This window comes from Cygnus olor, chromosome 11 (assembly GCF_009769625.2).
Source record: "Cygnus olor isolate bCygOlo1 chromosome 11, bCygOlo1.pri.v2, whole genome shotgun sequence".
Taxonomy (NCBI): Eukaryota; Metazoa; Chordata; class Aves; order Anseriformes; family Anatidae; genus Cygnus; species Cygnus olor.
Genome location: NC_049179.1, coordinates 1,753,520 through 1,777,747, shown reverse-complemented (window position 1 = coordinate 1,777,747; position 24,228 = coordinate 1,753,520). Strand labels below are relative to the sequence as shown.

The 24,228-nt window shown below is 41.6% G+C and overlaps 1 protein-coding gene across 2 annotated transcripts in view; it reads right to left on the bottom strand.

Annotated features, from left to right (window-relative positions):
* TNFAIP8L3 (TNF alpha induced protein 8 like 3) overlaps positions 1–23,454 on the bottom strand; it is a 46,204-nt gene extending 22,750 nt beyond the window's left edge. Inside the window, exon 1 of one of the 2 annotated variants that reach the window (XM_040570073.1) lies at positions 23,015–23,454. In XM_040570073.1, coding sequence (XP_040426007.1) covers positions 23,015–23,066 — 52 coding nt within the window. In that variant the 5' untranslated portion in view covers positions 23,067–23,454. The remainder of the gene's footprint in view (positions 1–23,014) is intronic. The other variant, XM_040570074.1, reaches the window with a different exon arrangement.
* Positions 23,455–24,228: the final 774 nt, after the last annotated feature.

Here is a 24,228-nt window from a genome sequence, read left to right as displayed (position 1 = left end):
CCAAATGCATTTATTGGGTTACCCTACTTCTAAAATAAACAATGGATAAATTATTGTTGTCATAAAATGTTCTAAATGGCAGAAGCACTAAATATAAGTCCTATTTCTCAAGTACTGCAGGATTAAATCACATACTTTGGAAGAACTGTTGCTTATTAAGAAATTATTTATGAGTTGAATTACATCACTTCTAAATATATAAAGAGTTGGGATGGCTTCCAACAATTACTAAAGAAACTAGCCAAATGATGCTTTCCAATTAAATCGGACTGACTTTTCCTTATTAACTTCTCAGTGTTCTGTGTTCGTTCTTCTGTTGTTCATGATTCAAGTAGACAATGTATTAACCTTGTACAACAGAAGTCTCACACATCTCCTCTTTGGTATTCTTTCATGCAGTGGTGATCAGTAGGAGTCTCTCTGTAGGTGCTCTCTACATAAAAGGTTTCTTTCTTGTCCATGTAACTGCTGCTGGTAATGCTTAAGTTCTTGCTTTTAGTTAGGACCAGTTATACAGAGCTTCAAAGCTTATAACTTCTGATGGCTCATTTATATCTGCATTGTTCAGCCCTTGATAATGACTGTGTTCAAAAAACTGCAGAAAACAGAGCAGTGCAGAAAACACTGACCTCTGTGGTAGCACCTACGCTGCTTAAGTTATGGAAGGAAATAGGTGTAACTCCATGACCTAATTTATTGGCAGGGGAATAAAGACAAATTAATTAAAAACAAAAGTGCTAAACATTAAAAAAAGAAATCCATTAAACCACAAAGCACTTCCATTCCCACTTGTATTGGATGAAGTTCAGATGCTTACAGAGAGGTTTTACATCACCTATGCACCACAGCTCATGTGCTATATAGCACTTGTACCAGCTCTCTACAGAGTAAAAAAATAAAAATAAAAAAATCATAACCCTCCACAGAGGTTTAGGTTTATTTTCTCAGTAAAGACTATTATAGAAAGTTACTTATCTAGGTAATCCTAGACTGTAGACCTGAGTAGACCCAGACCAGAGCAGCTCATGAACCTTTTCCAAGGTCTCAGTGAAAAAGGTAACTAAGAAATCGTAGCCAATTATTGGCTTAATTTTACTATGTAAATGCTCTCAGCTGAAGAAGGGTTAAGTAATCTGCAAAAATGAAACAAAACATTGAAAATCACTGCAGTAGAGAACTGGGATGTGAGTGTTTACTCCTTGGCAGATCAGTCTTCCCATAGCTGGCTATAGTCATTGCTGCTACAGGGATCTTTGTTCTAGCTGAAGGAGTTTGTCTCCTCTGGAGTACATAAGGCCTGTCTTTATTGCTGGGTTTGCCTATTTTAAGTTTGCCCCTCAAATAACTATTTCCCTTTTCCAGCACTTTGGAGTAGATAGCAGGCTTACGTGGGTACCTGGCACGTTTACTTAGCTGCATCTATTTACTGACAACTGTTTTCAAGACTTAAAGGTTTCTCCTCCATTTAGCTGGAAAATGAAACCAGATTGTGTTACTTGGAAAAATGATTTAAAATGATGGAAACAATTCTTGTACAAGAATGACAGAAATAACCCACCACAAGTGTATTTCTCAGTTGTCCATATTGAAACAGCAGCTTATTTTGTGCTTTGCTTTTCACTGACTCATTTCTGGGGTTGTTCTCTAAAAAGAATCTGCAGTTGGTGGGTCTGAACTGCTGCTTTCTGTCTGGAAACCGAGTGGCTATTCCATAGCCTTTTTTCCAAAAGCTCCTTTTGAAAGCTGAAACACTGGACCACAGAGACCTGCCAAAAAATGCCACTGGGAATGCAGGAATGCAGTCCTTGCCTAGTGTATGTATGTCCTGCCAGCTCCTCCCTTTCTGCTACGACAATTCATGTGCTGTAACAGCGGCTATCGTTGCTTGCACCATACGTAGGAGTTTTAGCCAGTGGATTCAGGAAGCCAAATCCATTTGTCATGCATCCACATCTCCACCAGCCTTTATGAGAACTTCCCTGAAACAATGTTCAACAGTACTTGGATGTGCAGGCAGCGCACAGGTTTACCCAAACTGCAGTTCCTACTGACTGGAATTATCCCCTCATGCTGTTCTGTGGGACCATATATTACGGGGTTGGCACTCACTGAACAATCTACTGTTTTCAGCATGTGCTTTTTAGGTTGGTTTCAGAACCTCAAGTTTTCTGGGCACAGAACTACCACCTGAACTGACGCTTTCATAAAAATGCAACTGTTTCTGTGTGGAGATTGTAAGTTGGTAGGCCTTGCAGAGACTGATGGAATTATGGTCGTGAAGGACGCACCCTGAGCAAGGGCATAGATCCTGATCATGTGCAGAGCATCTCTACTTTTCCGTTATATTGCATGTGGATAGCAAGAACTGTGGCTGTTCCCCACAAATGTAGTTCTTACTCTAAAAGAGCTTAGGAGCAAGCCAGAAGACAGGCGGTCTGTCAGGTATCACCAATTAGCACTAAGTCAGTGGATGAGACTGTAATTATTGCAGCTGAGCTACTCTGACTCATAGTTAGTTTTGCTCACAGATCAATCTCACAAAAGATACATTAAAGCCACTACATTAGGCTCGGTTAGGGCTGTCAGTCCCTCAGATAACATTCCTTACAATCAAGTGATGCACAGGTTTGAGGATCAGCAGCAAAACTCACCATTCCATTGAATTGCACCACACCTCACTACATCTCCACAATGACATTCACAGGGCAATGAAATTAAAATACATCTCTATGTACTTTAAACACATGCCCTTAAAAGGATTTTTGTGGAACATCCACTGTACTTTTTCAAACTGCGGTCTCACAAGCCAGCAAGTTTCCATAACACTCTTACCAACCAAGATCAACCACAAATAGTCATTTATAGATAGAATTGAAGGTTGTTGTTTTTTTTTTTTTTTTCAATTTTTATTTTTAATACTGTATTATCTGGCAGTAATGGCAGTAACATGTAGAGAATCCCTGCAAAACTTCAAATTGCTTAAGGCCAACTTAAGCCCTTACTAGCATATGGACCTTAGGTCCTTACTGAAGCATGTCTAACAGAGAACCTTTTTTACCCCTATGAATTTCGTGGTCACAGCTGGGACAAGATAGAGGATGGAGTGGGAGAAGGGAAAGCCTTATCCCCCTCTCACCCCAGTTCTGCTCAATTCACTCATTTCATTACGTGCTGGGCCTGTGCAACATATCTTTCTCTGCTACATCAGGGCTGCAGCCATCCCACTGATTGTATGGTTTTACCTTCCTCTGCTGCTTTGACAACAGCTAGTTTTTCAGCTCACTTCCAAAATAGCACTCAGCAGCTCCAAAAATTATCATGGCTTCTTTTTGGGTCACTGCCAATGCGGCCTCTGTCAAACTGTTTATTTACAATACATCCGAAAAGCCCTTTGACATCCCGATCAGTAGTAAAATGAAATAATCATTGATTTCTTACAAGATGTATCAATCTTTGTACCTTTATGGAGAGGAAAGAAAACAGAGGCTTGACTGACAACGAATGATAACTTTTGAATAAGGATTTAAAACATTTTCTACATTTTTATAATTTGAAAGCTCTCAAAGCATACTGACCACAGATAGCTTTTATTTCTGGTTCCAGAATGCATCCTGCTTAAAAAGCTGTCACCACACAGCATGTTAGCTTTAGTAGATAGCCACTAAAATGAAGGCTATCTAACAGAGTGGAGACCTAGCCAGCTATTAATGTTAACACTTAGCACCTAGATAATCTGAATCTCTGCTCAGTGAGAACTGAGAAGTCCACTGCATTTGTGTTAGAAATGTCATTCCATAATAGCCCCATTAGGAAAAGAAAAATGAAACATAAACAAGTGACCTCCCTCCTCCCCCAAGCAGAAGTTATGAAAATCATACAAAATCGTGCACAGCAGGATTTCTTGTTTGATATCATAGCTGGAATCAGAGCTACCTGCCTCTTCTACATTCCAATTTTTCAAACATTGGAAAGGTGATGTCCTAATTAAAACATTTCCTATAGGATTGTCCTTAGATAACATCCAAGATGAAGTGATTCCGACCTGTATTTTGGACTTCCCCCACAGTCACTTTAGAAAGTAAGTTATCTATCTTTACAAGCATTCATGTACAACACCTAACTTTTCTCATTTTGTAATCTCCCTGGACAGTAGCAGTCTGACACTCTTTATCCCTCTTTTTAGATGCCATTAGAGACACCGAGGAAGTCCATTGTGGGTGCTGCAGGCAGAAATCCATCTGGCCCACAAGCAGCTATTCACTTCGCAGGATCTAGCAGGATCTCATTAGACAAGTTTCAGTATTTTTTTGCAGTATTACAGTTATAGACCCTAAAGTCTGATTCACTGTATATGTCTTCTTAATGGTTATCTTTAAAGGCAACTGGTTTCTGAGGTATTTAAAATTCCCTTACTTGACTTAGTATAAAAGTAGTACTGCTGCTGCCACAAGTTTTTTAGAAAGATGAGAAATCTGTCCTGAGCTTTAAAATAGCAGGCACTTGTTCATTCTTCTTTCATAACGAAATACAAAGTTATCCCTCATGCTTGGAAATCAAATGATAAAATCCTTTGATTACAACTATGTACAACAAAAGCACTAGCGGAAAATTTCCTAGCAAATGAAAAAGCTAAGACCTGTTCAATACCATGATGTTTACATTTATTCAAACAAATCAGAAATGCAGATGACAAGGATAAACAGGTATATTTATGTAACCTAAACATTTGTATCCCCACATAATTTGTACCAGATTCTTTATTTATTTCCATACAAAAACTATACCTTCAAATTTTCTTTAAAAAATACCAGCAACATCTTTTACTTCTCTTAAGCTGTAAACCTCTTTATGCTATATCTGCTATCCATCTCAGAGAACACCCCCCATTATTTTTTAATTTAACCAGTCACATAATCTTTGTCTTTGTAGCCACTGGATTTCACACTCAAGCTGAGAATTTTCATTAAGGTTTGCAAAAGGACAGGTTTTGGGACACAGCTAATCACGATTCCTTTGTTAGACACAAGTATTATAAAATATTCCGGTAAACGTGAACTTTCCAAAGCTTTACGCCATTTGAACATTTTACTTAGCACAAACCTTCTGTTCTTCAGTTGTTTTCTGTATGTAAACACAAAGTTTTTCTCTCATGCTCAGAAGCCAGCTTTGCACAGAGGCCAATTAACCACCACTGAGAATGGAGGAGGACTGATTGCTGTGCCGGCACGCTGCTGTTTCTTAGCAACCAGCAAAGATATGGTGAAAGATGTGCAAGAGAGACCCAAACAGCATCATTTCCACATTGAAAACTTCCACCTAGATTACCTGCTAATGTGGTAGTCAATTAATTTAAGACTTCCATTTTCCTGCTCCACTGCTATGTCCCTTGCAGGCTCCAACAGTGTGATTTGTACGGTCCGAGATAGCACTTAAGAATTTAATTTCCACTGAGATGATAATATCTGCTAGCTACTTGTCACTCCAGAAAACTTGTAAAATTTCATTAGAAAAATATTTTTCTGCTTTCTTCTCAGATAATGACTTGTCTATCACTAACTGCTCACTTGATGTGAGTTTTACCAAAGTAAAACTGCAAGGTCAGGCCCTGTTCCAGTACCACACAAGAAAAAAATAATTATTAATAGCAAAATTAGTAACTATGTCTTTCCTCATGATGTTAATAAAGTATTTTGAGCACTTAAATTGTTTTACTGTATTCTGAAGATACTTATTTTATATATTAAGTAATTTTACACTGCAAGACAAACGATGGTGTGACTAGTTTTCAAAAACATTAACAGAATTCAAAAAACAGTCTGACAGCTGGCACTCCAATTTCACAGAGTTTCTGCCACAGAAAGAGGGAAGAACAGTGAGGCCAGTATGCAGTGTGGGCATTTATCTTCCATAGGGCTTTCTTTCTGCAGTGGGGCCATCCAAGGTTGATGTCTGGGCCAAAGGGGATTGCTGCCGACCATAGTACAAGGTGCTGCCCATCAGCACAACAAGGGCATCACTGAACAGCTGCACTTGGTGCTTGAAATAGAAGAGATGGGTGGGAGTGGGGAGGAGAAGGTGGCTGTGGAAGACTTGCACTTGGGATACACAACTTGTGAGGTGGGTGTGTGCTTAGTGCTTAGTCCTCAGTGCTACTGGTGTGGTGTCTAAGCTGGGAGGTTTTGGGTCTCTTAGTTGTTGGAGGCTGTGTGAGTGTTTCTGTGCAGGAAGCATGATGTTCTTGGGGCTGTTTCTGTCCTCGTGTTTGGTGCTGGGCCGGAGGGGGCCCTGATCTGACTTGGTGTGTGTTCTGTGCAGCCCAGAATGGCTACTGGGGCCTGCCCTGAAAATGTTTGTGACAGAGTGACTTTGCAGCACTATGGGAAGCAGTGCGTGTGTATAGGATTTCTGTGGTCTGGCTATGTTGTTCTGGCTTTTGGGTCAAAAGAAGAAGCCAAGTGGTACAGGTGGAGCTAGTGTTTGGGTGGCCAGTATAGCTCTGTTTCATTATCTCATGGAACTGCAAATGGCTCCGATTGACTATGTAAGCTGTTGCTTTTGCTGAAAGAAGCCAACCTAAACATACAAAAACCTCAAGCTGTAATTCTTTAGTTACAAACTGATAGCAGCATCCAGAAGGGCATTCTGCAAAGTCCTGCGTGAACCAAGGAGTGACCTCTGGAGACATTATGTGTGGTAACACATCCACTAAACTTTTTGATTACGTATTTGAAGGATTTTTTTTTTTTTAACTTTAATTTTTTTTTCAACTGAAGGTTCTCTTTAGCAGTGGTGGGGGAAGCAGAGATAAGAGAGAGGAAGCTGCTCTGCTAACCAGTAGAAACAAGTACATGCTTCATGCTTGAGTGGTGTTCACTGAAAGAATGTTCCCTGGTACTGTAAGCTAAAATGCTCCCTGAAGTACTGTCATGTAATATCTTAATTGCTTTCTGTTGAGGTATTTTATTTTGATTTAAGAGGCAGATGAATGTCTAACCCCCCTAGTATTCAAATGAGTATCATCAAGGCTTGATTAGTTTATTTCTGGCAGCTGAATAGCTGAACATCATGCCAATTGCCTTCTGTAGTAGTCTTGTTCATGCATTGTATTTCAATTACGGTACTCTTCTTATGTAGCCACGTTGACTTTGTAGCCTGCTGACTTTGAGAGGATAAATATGTTCCTCCTTGTCCCCTCATATGATAAAGGTTAAGAATCTTTGTGTTCAGAAGTTCCAAATCTTTTGCACCTATTGAGTGGCTTGCAGGTAAAAGGAAGGCAAGACTACTTGGTTTGGCGTCCTCTCTCCCTAGGACAGCCTGTGTCTTTCTCCTTCTGTAGTCTAGAGTTTACGAGAGGCTGCCTTCTTGGCCTTGCCAAATTTTGACTTCATAAAAACTGAATTAAAGGTTTGGTATTCCTGGTTACAGACTCAGCAGAACACCTCAAGGCCTGATCCCTGGAGTGTTCAGCTGAGCAACCACCTGCAAGACCTCACCTCCCTTACTTGCATGGAAACTAAAGTCTGTGGTAGGAGGGCTGAAGAGTTCCAAGTGTTTCCCATATGGGTCAGGATGAGGCTGGCATTCACAACAGGACTCCTTTCTAGGGGAGACTTCTAGCACTGTCACAAAAGAGTAAGACTACGTATAATTCATAAGTTCTAACATTCCTTTTTTTTGTTGAAAATCAGATTTCTGAGATAGACTAAACAGACCATCCAGCTTGAGTCACTTCAGGAACAGCTCTGTTTTGTAAGACTTTTTCCTACCATATATGGTTTTGTTGTAACAAGATGAAAATAATAATCATAAAAAAAAGACAAAACAGATGTTTAATGTATAAAATGACACACTCAGGTTTGCCAGAAAGTGTATCTGCTCCTCAGCAACTGCACTCAGTATTAATTTGCCTGTTGGCCTCACTGTAGTGTTATGCTGTAAAACAACATGTAATCAGTCTCTAGGCTTGGAATAGATGGTGTACTTCTAATTGAGCAGAAAAACACATTCCTCTTTTTAAAGGTGTAATTTACACCCACAAAGTGCCTCTAGGCACTGGGCAACTTTCATTTACAACTACCTATAGAAAGATAGGCTTCTCTCATTTAAAACTGTGTGCGTGTTCATCTAGCTGTCAATAATGGCTCTTATGCTCAAGGCTACATAATATGCAAATAGAAGATATTATCGACAGACCTCCAGGTATAGTTTGCTGATGACTTAGATGAGCTCTTTTTCTGCTTACAAAGCCAGCTGGCACAGAAGGTGGCTGCACCTGGCTTTCTGAAGGAACATTAGCTTCTGGACAGGTGAAGGCAGTCTATAGGGCGATGCCTTCTGTATCAGCTAAGAACCAGTAATACCTGAGGTGGTGTTCGGAGTGAGAAGGGGGAACAATCTCAATTGAATCTAGTGAGGTCAGAATGGATTATGTATTTAAAAACTCATATGAATGTGGCCTGATAGCATAAGATACAAGGGATGCACACTTGATTTCATAGTTTAACACAGTCTATAGTTTTCAAGCTAGCTGCAGAGGAGGAGAGAAATCTCTGGGTTGGTTTAGGGGAAAAGAAGAATCAAGTGGTTTTCCTCAATCTCTTTTCAGCTGTGTCTTGATGAGCCTATGCACATAACCTGTCTGTATTTATGTTTTGGAAATCAATGTTTGTGTTAAAATCACCTGCAATTTGGTGATTCAGGCAACTGATCAATCAACAAGGTTCAGAAGCTCTGAAGTTAAAGCCAGCAAGGGTTGCTTGGCCATTGTCAGGACTGGTGGGCTATCTGCATAGATACTAACTGGAGTAGTGAGCTTTTTTCAGAAAGATTGGAGCTTGTCTCTAACAGGCTGCTAGTTTTGAAAATGAGGTGTTTAGGACATCTTTGGTAAAAGTTATTGTCTGCTCATATAAAAAGTAAAGTGAGGATAACAATTTGGTTTGGTGTAGAAAATCTTTGTTTCCCTTGCTGAACTAGGCTTTGAATCACTGTGCATTTTTTCAGTATCTATTTTACAGAGAAATGTGAGCTTGAAAGAAGTTATCAATCATATAATGCATTCCTTTCTCTGAGACAAGACCAGCAGGCCAGAGAAGTTTCTTTCATCTTTTATTATGCTGTAGGTGGACTTTGGGTTTAATATGAGAAGTCCACTCAAACTGTGGTAGAACACTGTTTGTGAGGAGCTCAGGTTATGAAAATAGAATGAATCTAGGTGCTCTGGGAAACAGTTCTTGCTCTGACTTAGAGTGGGTTTCTCGGGGGAACTACGGACTTAGACCATGGTGTGTGCATCGCAGTCATGGAAGAAAGCCTACATCCTACCACTGCTGATTGTGATCTCTTTTTTGTGCTTGATCCCACCCTGTATTTTGAAAGAACTATACTGGAAATTATGCCAGCAGTCATGAGCACATTAATTTTGGCAGATTTCTTTTGTTCTGGTAAATTCTCTTTGGGTGAAAGGCTTTCTTCATTTCAGTAAGAGGCTCGTGTATTAGGAGGGGGAGGAGAAACACTACTCCTCAACGGAACCCACAATTTGGAGCTATTTTTATTCTACACATGCTTTCACTGCCAGAGAGCTAGATGGTCTAAATAGGAAGCAATGGAAAGCTGAGGAAGAACATGAGTGTTTTCTCTCTAGCTAAATTGCTAAAAATGTAGTAAGATTTTTCTACTTTGGTTTGTAACATTCCTTTACTGTCTCATGACATGCCATAGCATTAGTTTGGAAAAAAAAAAAAAGTAAAATTGCAGTCATCTGCTTAACATAACAAAGTCAAGTGTGGTTAAGAAATTAATTCTCAAACTGCAGCCTCTTATAAAACACTTCTAGAAGACAGTGTCGAATGCATATGTATTTTTCATATTCAAGTTGTCAACTTCAGAGGTGTTCTTAGGGACTGAAGCTTTCTCATTAGATACCTGTAAATGTACTTGCAGTGACCATGAACTGCATTGGTATTAGTTTTTACTAGCTCTTAATAAACCATTGGGATCCTTACTGCACAGACTCATAACAAAAAATATTTATGACCTAAAAAGGATAAAGGTAAATGGATGAAGCAGACCAGAAATAGGAGGAGAAAGATGCAACTGAAATACTTCCCTAAGGGTGTGATTAAGACCCTGCTGTCAGTCCAGTAATTTATCATCCGTATGCACAACCTCCCATATGATATCCTTTCAAAGGGAAAGTATACTGATATCTTTACAGTATGTTAATACATGTCTTTAAATTTCAAATCCCTTTCACTTTGAAATTCAGGAAAGTGTTACTTAGAAAACTAAAGCAGCAAATCTTGTTTTAGAAGTTATACAGATGACAGTTATCTCCACCAATGCATAAAATTGGTAGCCAAACAGTTAATATATTTTTAAAGTCCAGGCTTAATGTGAGTATAGTATCATTAGTACACACTCCTACTGGGATGTTACATGAAGAAAGGAATCCTGCCACAATTCTAATGATGAAAAAACAAAAAAGGAAATCTTGGCCATAAATATTTTCTTCTCTTTCCATATGAAAGACAGTGGAGTTTCTTAAATATTGTCTTTTTTTCCTGTTACTCTGCACATGTGTATCAATGTGTACTCTGCTAGAACAACTCTAAATTATGCAAACTGCAAATCAGCATCCCAACTGTTGAGATCTGACATCTGTGTGTATCCTGAGAGTATCTCACCTACACCCTTTACCTATAGCCATCTAATGCTTCATCTGTGATGTCTCTGTATGTGGCTGACTGTGGTATTGCGGAACTGGCCACTTCTTTGGTATTTCAAATACCTATATTATATGTTTGCATGTGTATAAATACTTATCTGCTAAAAACAAAACAATGCCACCAAAAAAGAAAACAAAACAAAACACCCAACTCACCATGAGAATCTACTTTAACTCCTGGCAGAATTCAGTCTCTCAAGGCCTGAGAAATAGTTGCAAAGTGTCAAGGTGCAGGACTTCTGTGGCATAGCAGCAGAGTTGTGTGTTCCTGGAAGCTGCCCAGGAAGGCAGCTTCCCAGCCATAAGGCTCCTCAGAGGCAAGAGTGGGGAGGCAGAGATTAATCCCCACCAGCAGGGTACAATTTTGATGGCACAAAAATGGTCTGTAACATTCTCTTCTTCCCCAGAGCTGTTATTCCAACTGTACCTCTTGAGAGATGAAGAACCTACCCCTTATTTAGGTCTAATGACTTGTTAAAAAGTACTTAAACCTTGTCTTAAACATCTGATTTACTGATGTGCATCTCCCAGGGTATGATCATTATTAGAGTGAAAAAATGTGAACCAACAGAAGAATGGCTTCCATTTTGCAGATCACTGTTCTCTTTAACTACTAAGCTGCTTCTGATGCTGTATGCATTTTTATGAAGGAGATTGCTTTTATATTGTTTACTGCGTTCCTCTCTAGACTTTATTGTAAAAAGCAAAATAAAGAACTATTGAAGCCCGTGACTTGGAATTATTTAGTTTTTCTTCTACATATAGCATTTCAGTAGTTGAAGAAAATCACTTTTGCTTACTCTAAGGGAGGCAAAAAAAAAAAAGGCCTAGCTATACTGTGTCGCATGCTGTCCATAAAAAAATGTTTTTAGCCTCAAAAAATTTTAGACCAAGCCAAGTTTCAAACCAAATGAATCGAAGCAGATAGCTGTAAAGCTTTCAACAACCGAAGTTGTGAATCTTTAAGTTCTGTGATGTCATGTGTATTTTTATGACTTTCATGGTAAAGAAGTGGTATTGCTTTAAAAGCAAGCTAAGTACTTATTTAAGGATTCATTTTCAACCTCTTTAATAACACATGAGCAAACAGAATTGTCTTTTGGTCACTGATAAACTAAGAGGTGTCAGCTGTCCCTAAATTATAAACCCTATTAGGAAACATAACTACTGCTTTAGCTTCTGTAGAAGTGAGGGAAGAAATGAAACATTCCACAACTAGTGTTTAGTATAACAGCACATATGCTATCAGAATTTCCTTCAAATGTGGCTATGAGGAAAAAGGAACTCTATAAATGTAGAAAAGCTGTTTCAGTGATGAGTATATAATCAAAAAACCCTCCTACAGTCATGGCTGCCTGCATTGGTTATTTGGTATGTCTAGTCAAACTTCATGGTGCACAGCCAGAGGTATTTCATGTGTAGCTTTTTACTTCCTTGTCACTGACTACAGTAACTTCAAGGAAATTAGTCTATTCAATATTTTTCACATTTTCATAGAACAGTGGTTTCCCAATCACCCTAAACTCCCTTCCTGCACATCGCTCTCTTAGTACTGCTCAGCTGTTGCTAAGGCAATATTTTCCGAGAGAAGATCCAAAAGGTGATTACACAGAGCTCTAAGCAAGGCAGAGCAACTGTTACTTGTCTTCTGTGTATGGATGGGAAAGTGTGGACATGGTTCTTGAGGGAGTTTCGAAGCTGCACAGATCTGAAGATATGAATACATGATATGATTTCGCAACCTTTCTGTTGTGCTGGGACATGTAAACAGGGAAGAGATGCTGTGTGGGGCTGCCCCAGGGCAGAGCTGTGCTCTCCCTGCCTGCTGGGTGGGACCAGGTATCCTCCTCTGTGCTGGCAGGTCACTTGCAAGATGCTCCTGACTGAGGAAAAATGAGGGTGGGTCTGGCATTTGAGGTATGTGATCCAGAGAGATACCCCGGTGCAAGATAAGGACCCTGTTTCCAATCACCCTTGTGTTGGAAGAGTGGGAGACAGAGAGTAGCTTCCTTGGTCTCTGTGCTTGACAGTGCTGTACATGCGTGCTAAACTTTGCTAACCTGTCAGGAGTCACGTCTACTCCAAACTCAGTCTCAGGCAAAGGAAAACCACAAAGATAAGGCAGTCTCCAAAGTAAGAGTGAGGGACTCCTCTCTGCTGGAGGCAAAGACTAGGTGTCAGGGTGGCTGCTGGCCCTTCAAGGGGCAGATTCAGCTGATGCTAGTTTGGTTCAGCTCAGCCAGGTCAGTGGTAGAGAGGAAAAGTGGATGCAGCTACTATTCTGGTGTTCTGGTGAACCTGCTCCGCCTTGGCAACTTCCCCGCTACACCACCTTTCCTTAATACATCCCTTGTGTCTGTCTTTACTCTCCTCATCTCGATGGCAGAATAATTTTGCTTCCACAAGCATCTCTCACCTTCACTGCTTCTTAGCAGCTGCTGAAAGTTTCTGCTTGCTTCCTGGAGGCAACTTCTGAATCCTCTCACAGTATCTATTTATTCAAACTTTTTCATTAAAACACTTAAGAATATGTTGGTAAACATGGGAGGGGTTTTGCTCTGCTTTCCTTTATTCCTTGTAATTAAGCTATGTCACTAGAAAGCAGTGTCCTCCTTTGACCTCATTTGATCAGTGACAGCCACAGGCTGCTGTCTGCAGAAAAATGTAATTCTGCCCCTGGACCTGCTGTTCAAGCCCAGTGATCTGATCTTATGCGGTAGGAGTGTGCTGTTTCTCCAAGTAGGTGTTCAGGAATGCATTCTGGAAGTAAGAGAGAAGCTGCTGTTTCCTGTGGAGGTATTATTGTATTCTCATTTTCTAGCAAATATCTTATTTATCTGCTCCAATATTTCAAGATCAAACTTTCCTTTACTTGACGTGCCTTGTTAATCAGGATGATGCCTATGTCATTTGCAAGCCCACTGTCTGGGTTGTTTGTTTTCCAGAGGAGGCAGGTTAGTTCTGGCACGGCAGATCTGTTTCTAATACCTGTAATTAAGACAAGACGATATCCTACTCCCATCAGTTTTCCCTTTCATGGAGGGAACAGTGTTTGTCCTATTTCATAGTGGCAGAACTCATAAATCCAAGAATGTTTGAAAAGAAATGAGTTAAGCATGAGGAATCGGATTGAGATTGGAGGAATTGAGGTTTGTGAAAGTAGTGTATTGGCTGATGCACAGGGGAAATGAGATCAGTAAGGCTAGAAAGTTGTGGGTATTTGGAGAAGGAACACAATCTTAGCTCAAGAGGCAAGGATGTGCAAAAAGAAAAGCAAAAAAGATTCCAGAGGTTAGAAGTTGGAGAAAATATCCAAAAGGTTGTTTTTCCATTTGTACAAAGGACTTAACCTCTTCAGTAGCATGTGGCAGTGAAAGGGAGGGTGTAAGGGGGCTTTTGACCTTCCTTCCCTTCTGTGTGCCACAGCAGGCTGCATGCACTGAGCTTTATTTCAAGCCCTGTATATCCTCCCAGGGAGCAGTTCCATTCACTGTAGTTAGTGTAGTCAAAACATCCCCTTTTACTGGTACAAGCTATTGCAAGTAGCAACTTTAACATTGAAAGTAGCTACTTTCTAGCTTTTCTTTAATACTTTTTTAAACACTTAGCACTGACAAAAATCAGCAAAACTTTCTTTTAAGCTTGTTGGGCTAGATAAAAACCCATTAAAAAGAAACCTAGTTCACAATTTGGAAATAGCCCTCTGGGCTGCAAGAGGTACCCTGGTCTGGAGGGTACTGGCTGATTAAAAACTGAGTGCTGGGACTGCTCTAAGCCCTTAGGAATCTGATTCAGTCCAAAATTTAACGTTTGAATCATGGAATTATGGTGAACACTGGTATTCATGTCCTTAAAAAAGATGATTTGTTCTTGGCTTTCCTTCAATTCTGTATGATTTCTGTAAAGGAAGTACTCTGTGGAGACATACCAGCGGTGACTGTTTTGGATGAACATATTGGTCTCTTCTTGGGGAAAGCAGGGGGCTGGTAAGAGTGAAATCTCAGATGTATCTGCTCCGAGGATACAAAGTGCTATGTCATTCCTTCTTATGCAGGGTGATACCTGACATCAACCTTTAAGAACTGACATGGAAATACACTTTCACAAACAAATACAGATGAGGAAAAAGCCTGAGCCTGGCTAGGAGTTCTCTCTGGCTAGATTTACACCGTAGAAGCTGGCTTCTGATAGAGACCGGATACAATCGGTGAACAAACACTTCCTTCTTTACTGTTATAGTGCCTGGTATATTTAAAGGGCACCAATTAGTCCAAGTTGGTAAGAAAGGGCATACTGGCACTCCACAGAGTTCATGGAAGTAGTCTTCACATATATTTAGGCTTGTGAACTTTTTATTCCATTCCTAAATCTGTAATGCAAGCTAATATTTTCCCCTCACTGATTCTTTATTTTCTAAGAAATCCAGTAGCTGCACGTCATGACTGTACTGGTTATTTTTGCATCTATGGTTAATAGTCTCCACTGTTAGGAGAAGCTTTTAAAGAAAAGATGCATCAAAATAGTAATGAGTATCAAAATAGTGCGACACCACCTATAACTTGCTTTGAAGTGACCACAAAGGTCATTCCTGATACCTCTTGCCTACTTCCCTCTGTTTTAAGAGTGAGGGAGAAATAGTGCACAAATACACACAGTTTAAAATTAAACACAAGCAAACAAAAAGCATTGACATTTGTCTGACATAACACTGTGGTACAAAGTTTTTATTGGAAACATCATCTGAAAGATGGTTGTCTTTAAAATAAATAACCTCCCCAAGAACCTCACTTTCAAAAGTCCAAGAAATGTGCAATTCTTTGACCTGCATCTGTCGGTGATTTCACCACATAAATTAAATGCTGTAGAAACAAACGGAAAACTATTTGGAGAGGAAACAGTGACGAAGTAATAGTGTTAATATATGTCTTCAAAGAGAGGAAAACTTGTGTGGTTTTTTTTTTTTTTCCTTGTAACACAAGCTGCTTGGATAAACAAAATTAATGCCAGAAATAAAATGTTTTTTGGTGGTAATGAGGTGTTCTGCTAATTTATACTATTTGTGTTTCAGAAGATTACATTTCATATTAAACAGCACCAGTAAGAAGACCAAAGGAATGTCTTCATGGCAAAATGATTATTTCATATCATTGGTTGAAATAATCTTCCATCTGTTATTATGTTGATAGATGTTAATCAAACCTAGGGTAGGGAAACAGAGTAGAAAATCTAGAGTAGAAAATCATTGGCTACCAGGCAGGGCCTGAACTCAGTTTGGCTTCTCAAGAGGAAGTTTTATACCAGAGACCCAAATCATAATTACCGCAGCAATTTTGTCCCAGCTTTCCACAGGTCTCCTTGAACTAAACCTCTGTCAGCTTATAAGATGCCTTCCCAAAAGCTAACTGGCAAAGAGATTTCTGCAGGGAAATGGCAAATAACTCAACTCTGACTTGGCAAGGCTCCAAACCCTGGTCTTAACCCAAGGCAGTTGCTCTGAGAGAGACCCACAAGCAACCCGCCAGCCTGGACACCTGCGAGTGGTGCACCAGAAGTCACTGTCATGGCAAAGGCTGCAGCCTGCTCTGACCACTGGGTCTACATCTGTAAGAAAACTGGGACAGAACCTGTTGTACACACCAGAGTACTGCCATCTGGATGCAAGCTGAGTTCTTTCCCACACTGCAAATGTTGTTTAATTCATACTGGCCACTGTTATCTTCCATCTCATGCCAGGACATTTTGTGGGAGTCTATCTGGCATGGGCTGGAACAGTGACAAAATATATATTAATAGATGAACAGTTTAGTGTACCGCTGCTTGGGCCCACAGCCAGGCCTCGCTTAGCTTATTAGAGAAGACAATAAGTGCTTTTAGGAAGTTAGAGGGTTCACCTGCTTTCCTGGGACCTGGCAGGGCCTGTCACCCCAAGTGATACCGAGTAAAATGCAAACAGCAAAATGGCTTCTCAGGAAGGCCAGGTCTTTAGAACTCCCTCCCACCTAGGCTGATGTACTTGTGAATCCACCTGGCCTACCATCTTCCTTTTTACCTAGGGCTTATAGCTTTGTTCTTTTTTCTTTCTTTACAAAAAAAAAAAAAAAGTGACCTACTCTTCCTGCCATGACTTTTTAGTCTTTGGTGTAGATGCAAAGAAAGATGAAAGACACATCTCTTCAAAGTATGAGTTATTTTTGAGGAGACATATATATAGCATTATACAGCACATATGCTATTGCCAAAATGTCCTATGAAATGGAACTCACTGTCATTCCAGGCTTTTGGCAGGGCAGACAGGAATAATCACTGACTGCTGTGACAGGGTAAAGCTTCATATTCCCATCTATGAACTAGCGTCAAATATTTGCTCCAAGGTTTGTCCATATCCACTAATCTTATTTTATTTTTCAAAGTAGAGACTTCCTGTTCAGACTGCTAGAAACATATGTTTAGGTGTGAACACCTCAGTTTAGGGCCCTTCATATATTCATCTAAGTGTAAAGTCTATCTCTGTGCCTGAGAAACAGGAGCTCTCTGATTTGGTGAAGTCGTGGCTGGCTTTTGTCTGCCATTTGTTTGTGTTTGGCACTAGCATGCTCTGCCCTGAAAGTGAGTAAATCTGATTAAGAATCTCAAATATTTATTCAGTAAGATAACATGAGATCCTTCATGTGCCTGTTCTCACTGCCCGAGAGTCAGTCTCCTTCATGATGACTGGTCCTTCTGAGACCACATGGTTCGATATGCCATCCTGTCAAATGTAGGAGGAAAATCTTGATCTTTGTTTTTCATTTTTGATAAGTGCAGGAAGGTTGAGTTTTTCTTAAGGTACAAATTCCCTACTGGAGCACATCAAAGCTACTGAAAAAGGGTATTATTTCATATGCTGTCTGCTGCTGCTTAGCAGTCTGGTCCACAGATGCTCAAGCAGGTGACCTTTGGTTTCAGTGAAGTGCTTCATGAAGATCGTATTTCCACTTGATTTTAAAAAACAGAAGCCTGAAGAGGTTGACCTACTCAACCAAATTGTCTGTTCAGCTTAACAAAAATAGGATTATTTATGGTCTGTACTACCAACACAGCACGAGTGGAGTCTTGCCTTTTGAAGGTTTTTTTTGTTTTTGTTTTTTTGTTTTTTTTTCATTTGGATAAGGCTCCCAGTCTGACAGTCATTTTGCTAAGGAGGGGTCTGTATGTAAATCCCAGAAAGCCCATGTCTTTCCTGGAGGGAAGAGTAGAATGGTCCGAGAAAACTTACCCAGTCAGTCTCTCAGGCCACGCGCCTGCCCTGGCCGCTGCTCTTTCGCAGGAATTGCCTTATGATCCTGAGGTGTCTCTTGCCTGCTCTGTCTTGTATCTGAGTGTCTCTGCTACGCTTGCCTTAGTTGGCAGTTTGATCCAAGCTCTTTAAGAGGGTTTAGGATATGGGACCCTCAGACATGCTAGTTCTAGTCCGTCCATCTCTTTTCAACTAGCTTTTTTTCTTTTTCAGCAGAAGGGAAGGGAGAATCCTTTGTTAGCTGGTAGAAAGCACTTAATTCAGAAACATTCAGTAGAGTCTGTAGCTTCTACTAAAAATAGTATTGTTTTTTTTTTTTCTAGCTTCAAAACTTACAACATGCTGTTATCTACCACTTCTGCCTGCTTGTCTAAAGTCCAGTTAATTTTTTTTGCATATGTGACTTGGACCTTTTACATAAAAAGTGAAACATTTTCTTAAAGTTCTCCCTATTCAAAGACACAGGCATTCCCTCGGGCAAAGTATACTTTGTCATGATTTAAAAAAAAAAAAAAGACCAGCAAGATACTGTGAAGAGAATTACAAAATGCCTACTTGCACTTACGCAATGTCTTCAACAGTTTTTGCATAGTGCCACATACCTTATGGATACCTTATATCTTTCTAATTTATCTTCTATTTACAAGAATATGTTAGCACTTCAATGGCATTTAGCTGTGTAAAATGCTGTTAAAATATGCAAAAGGCTCAAAAGATTAGTATCACAAATGTACAGACAGTTTATATAGCATGATAAATAATTTCCAGAAAGCATTATTTGCTAAGCATTGTGAATCAAATAATATTACAGGTCCAAAAACATTATTCACATCTGTCGTGGCTGTTTTACAGCATTAAATAATATTTAAATCTGTTGTTGTTTTTACTACGAGCATATTTATTCCTCAGGGTAGAGTTCAGATAATTTATCAAATTTAAAATGTGTTAATCTTTTTGTGCCGGGAGTCACAGGGGAAGATCTTGGCCCTGCTGAAGAATATAAAACTCCCACTGTCTTCATGGATGCCAGGCTGGTGATAAGGCTGTTTTCATCTTGTTCTCCCTGGCATCACACAAACCTGTAGGCTCCACAGTGTTAATGTTCCAAAAAAAATCCTATCACCAATTTAGAGTTCTACTTGGAGCACAAGTTGCTCTCTTTCCTAGGCCAAATTTCTCTTGACTTCAGTGGGAAGGAAGGCCCCGGCAACAGTTTATTCTCTGGGATATGGTAAACTTATTAAAAATAAACAATATTGTTTCAGAGACAATACAGGCACTTAAGCATCTAGATATCATATCCTAGTGTAGCATAATAGTTCATTAAATAAGCATGGAAACCTATGTTCTGACCTAGTAGCTTGTAGAAATGCTTAAAGCAATATTGCATTAGAACTATATGGCAGAATTCCTGCCTGTTTTAGCTGAGGAACCTAGGACAATGCACATCAAATGAAGGTTTGTTGCCTTTCTCTTGCATGCAGAATCCTCAAAGCCACTGCTAAATGATTGCTGCTGGAGATGACCTGGATTTTTGTGAAATGCTAGTCTAAAAGATGGCACAGAGAATCATACTTTCATGTGGTAGGGTGCCTGTGAAAGAACTAGAAAAAAAATCCATTGCTCTTTTGAAGAACTTTTTTTTTTAAAAAAAAAAAAAAAAGAAAAAAAGAAATCCCACACCTCTGAATAGGTGGACATAAAATGTGAACAATGTTCTGTTCTAGGATTACTCATTCATATTCTGAAAGCTTATCTTTAGGACAAGAAACACTACTGTCACAGAATAAAATTTGAGAAACTTCACCAAAGGTAGTGCTAGTAAGCATATACTTTTTTTCTTATTTTGCTCTTTTTTTTTTTTTTAGTAGGGGTCTATCTCATGAATAATTTTTTGAGGGGGCAAAAAATGTAATCTTTGACTATGCAGCCAACTCAATACAAAGCAGTAATGGATGGGTGTGAGGAGTCTGGTCTGATGGACGCCAAGGTTGTGGAGCTGGATGCTCTTGTGTGCTGAGGTGTGGGGTTTTTGGTTTTGTGTTGTTTTTAAGTACAGCTAGTATCTTAAGATACTCACATATAAGGAGCTTTTTGCTTGCACCAAAGAAATATAAAGATGCTATCATGACAACAGATTCAGAAGACAGGAAAAAATACTTCTGCTTCCTTGGAGACTCAGCTTTAAGTGGGCTATTAAAGGAAATGAGGCTGCTGGGATCTCAGAGCAAGACTCCAGCTGGCTCTTGGAAGCTAAGCACGTGTGGCAGATGGTGGGGGTGTGCAAGGAACCTTGCTGTCCTGTCCTGTTCACACTGCCCGAGTCCCAGCAATGGTAGAGGGGCTGTTCCAGCAGGACAGAGCAGAAGGCTCAATACGTACTGTAGGAGGAACACAAGCCCTTAAGTGGGATGTGCTTTTAAATGTCTGTATTGCATTAGCATCGTGAAGCCCTAGAGAGAAATTATCGTGCTGGGTTTGAACAGTTGGACAACTTGAAAAGTGGGCAGTGGCCATAAGAGGCTTATAGCTGTGCAAGGTGAAGTCATTGCTTTATGTACTTTAAGTGTGGAGGCTGGTAAAGGAGAATAAGCTAGACGTTCAAGTTGATGTGTCACTTTCAGTACAAAACCCTAGCTGTTCTAAAATCACTGGCCACAATCGGACCATTACTAGGACTTCATCCTGAATATTTATCCAAAGCTCTCTGCTTGCCCTATTAATCTGCAGGCAGAATGCCTCCGGTCACTGGGTCTGTGGGGTATGACAGTTCCCTGAGCAAGGTGGTGACTGAAACCCACGCTGCAGCCCCTCTGTTTCTGTGACTGCAGCAGTGACTGACAGCAGGAGGCCTGAACACCCACGGCCAGAGAGATACAGCACTGCACATATGGCAGAGTACAGAAAAGGGACCAAATGAAACCCCCCCCAAAAAAAAATCAGAAGAGGATGATGGGGGATACAAACAGCATGTAATAATTCTTTAGTGTAGGAAAGACTGATGGCAACCCATTAAGACAAAACCACTAAGTTCTCACTCCGTTCCAGTTTTATTCTACTGCTTTGGCACGTGCCATGTATGGTCAAAATACCAAATTTTTCTTCTCTTAGTACAAGGAAGGAAAAGGTGTAGAGAAGAACGATGAACATCAGCTCTTGGCAGCTAGCAAGGGATGACATAAAAAGCATGGCAATCTATAGTTATTTTTAATTTATTTAAAAGAAAAATCTATTTGCAACAGGAGCAAGTTGTTGGCAAGAGCTATATCACATTAATTTCTCTATAAATGTAATGCTTGTAATTTACACTCCGTGCACTGCTTTGTATATTTGGACGAAAAGTGCAACTGTTGGTGGTCTTTGTTAGTACCTTCAGCATAACTGAGCCCTACGAACATAAGGAGTTGTACAACCTCTTAAAAGTCTTATTTCTTTAGATTTTGAGTAAGAAAAAAAATAATGTCAAGAATAAACACCTTTAGTAGTTAAAACTGAATTGGTCTGAAGCCTATGTTAGGCTAGACGAGATGACACCTATTTATTTTATCACAGAATCGTAGGGGTTGGAAGGGCCCTCTGGAGATCGAGTCCACCCCCCTTGCTAAAAGCAGGTTCCCTACACGATTTCCTTCAATTGTTTACCACTCCTGTGTTAATAGGACAGTTAAAAGATTTCACAGAATATTTGGCACTTTTTTTTTTTTTACTGGTTAAAATGTTTGAATGTTTGGTGTAGAAACCTTTTTTTGGAAGGGGATGAGGAAGAGGAGGAGGAGATGACAGCTGGGATAAAATGACATTTTCACCATGATCTGTCTAGCTTAGATTTTTCTCAAAGATGATCTCATGGTGTAGCACAGTAACTTTCTATCTGTGTTTACAATGATCTCTAGGACAGCTCCTGACATTATTCCAGTTGCGCTTGCTTGTCTCCTACCAGTTAAACGCCTTCAGAGAAGGTACCTGTGACTTCCCCTGTGGGAAGCTGGGGTCACGCATGTCCCTCCCGCACCTTGCTCCCATCCTCGCCCAATGCCTGTCGTGTACCAGCTGCGTGTGACACCGCCGCAGCCCGCATCCCGACGGTGGTAACGCCGCCGACTGAAGGTATGCGTGAAGGGGTAGAGGGTGGCCCTGAGCTGGTTGCCAGTGGGCCAGCTGTGCTGGTAGCACAAATTTACTTCTATACATACAGGGCTTGAGGCAAGTTTGGCCCCATTTACTGCTTACGCAGGACACCCTTTGATTACAGCACATCAGCAACGGTTTGCTGCTGTTTTGCGTAGGACTTAGGAATGTGGAGATTTGGAAATGGCAGAGAGATGTTTGTTTTTTATTTTCTCCTTCTGTCTCATCTAAGAACTATGCAGGCTGCAGCTGAACAGTAGCATTTTTATGGTTTTTTGGTGACAAGTTAGGACTCTTGAAACCAGAAGCTGAGCGGCCTGGGGGCCCGGCATGCCTGGTCTCTGAGGAGCAGTCCCCCCTCCTGCAAACAGGCTAACTGCTGGAGTCCCGCAGCGGCAGCAAGAAACTAGCCAAACCCAGAGAAATTTGCAGCCTCTGGACATAAGGCACAATGGATCAGATTGATGCCAACGCTGTTAATTCAACCGCCTGGCACGACATGCCTGAACTGCATGAACTGCAGGGCAGCTCTCTCCCCTACCCGGGGCAGGAAGCTGCCGGGGGCAAAGAGGAGCCGGGCCGGACCCCTCCTAAGTGGGGCTGAGGGGCAGCGGGAGGCTGCTCGCCTCTACCCGGTCCCTGCCTTCCCGAGAGGCCGGGCGGCTGGCGGGGCTGGTGCCGGCGGCAGCCGCCCGCTCACCACAGCGGGACGGCGGCGTAGTCTCCCCCGCGCGCAGCCCCTCAGCCCGGCGCGGCAGCTGCCGTGCGAAGTGCTCCGAGGCGGCGGCGGCGGGGCGGGAGACCCCTTCCTTCAGTCAGCCCCAGCCTCACCGGGGGCTGGCCGGCAGCGGTCCCGCAGGCAGCATCTCCCCACTTACCTGCTGGTGAGACCAGCTCGCCTTCGCTGAGCTCCCCGGAGTCCGAGTCCATGCTGCGGATACCGGCGGGGCGGAGGGACCGAGGGGGCGGCTGGCCGCCGCTGTCAGGAGAGCCCAGAGCGGGGGAACGGGAGCGAGCGACCAGCAGCGCCTGCTGCCTCCTCCTCTCCTCCCAGCCCGGGCGCTGGGTCGGCGCCACCACATGCAGCCACCTCGCTCAGTGCCATTGGCTGCCAAGGGGGAGCGGAGACGGGCGGGCTCCGGCGAGGGGAGGAGGCAGCGGGGGCGCGGCGGAGAGCCGGGTTCCTCTCACAGCCTGTTACACAAGTTTGGAGCCGCCCGTGGTTCCCTGGCCTCGACGCTGTGGCCGCGGCCTCGGGCCCGCTGCCGCCTCAGGGACATGGAGTGGGGCTGCCCGGAGGCACCCCGGCGGCTGTGGCCTCCCTTTGTGGGCTCGGGGTCGGCTCCAGAGGCAGAGCTAAGGGGTGTGAGAAAGACTGAAGTGACAGTCCTTCACATGGGCTGTCTTTCCCTGTGGGCATAGCCCTGACCTTCAGTCATTGCTTTCTCTCTTCACGGCTCCCTCCCCTTAATCTCTCTGTTTTCTTTACAATCTGTCATTAGAGCGGTGGAGACCAGCAGATACATAGCACTCGGCATGTGCCCAGGGGAATATTGAAGTGAATTTTGGAGCTGCCAGTATGCTGTTGCTTGCTGGCAATGTTTGGTAAATAAAGGCTATGTTGGAAGATTGTTTTGAACTCTGAGTCTGAAAACTTTATAGTTTAGACCTGACACACTTTGCACATGTCCCACAGGCTACTACAGCCCTGAGCCATCTCCTAATTCAGGTGGTTAAGGCCGCTTGGTCAGTTCTGACAAACTTGGGTAGGTCTCTGTCCCTGGCTGCTCTTCTTTCTACTTCTTACTTTTCTTTCTACTTCTTTGTTTTCTACCTTAATTCTAATGCAAAAGTCCCAGGAAAGTAGCAAGACAACTTTTCTATCTGGGAACTAAATGTCACCCTAAAACAGGCCTTCATAGATTTATCTGAGCCTCAGGTATGTCATGTCATGAGAGCTAGTCAGTGACCTGTCTGTAGACTACCCCAGTCTCCAGACCAGAGGCTTATTCCTGTAGTTGTAGACCACAGATCCTGCTTTCTTTCTTTACTCTGTAACTCCTCTCACCAGAAAACATGCAGATCTTCGTGT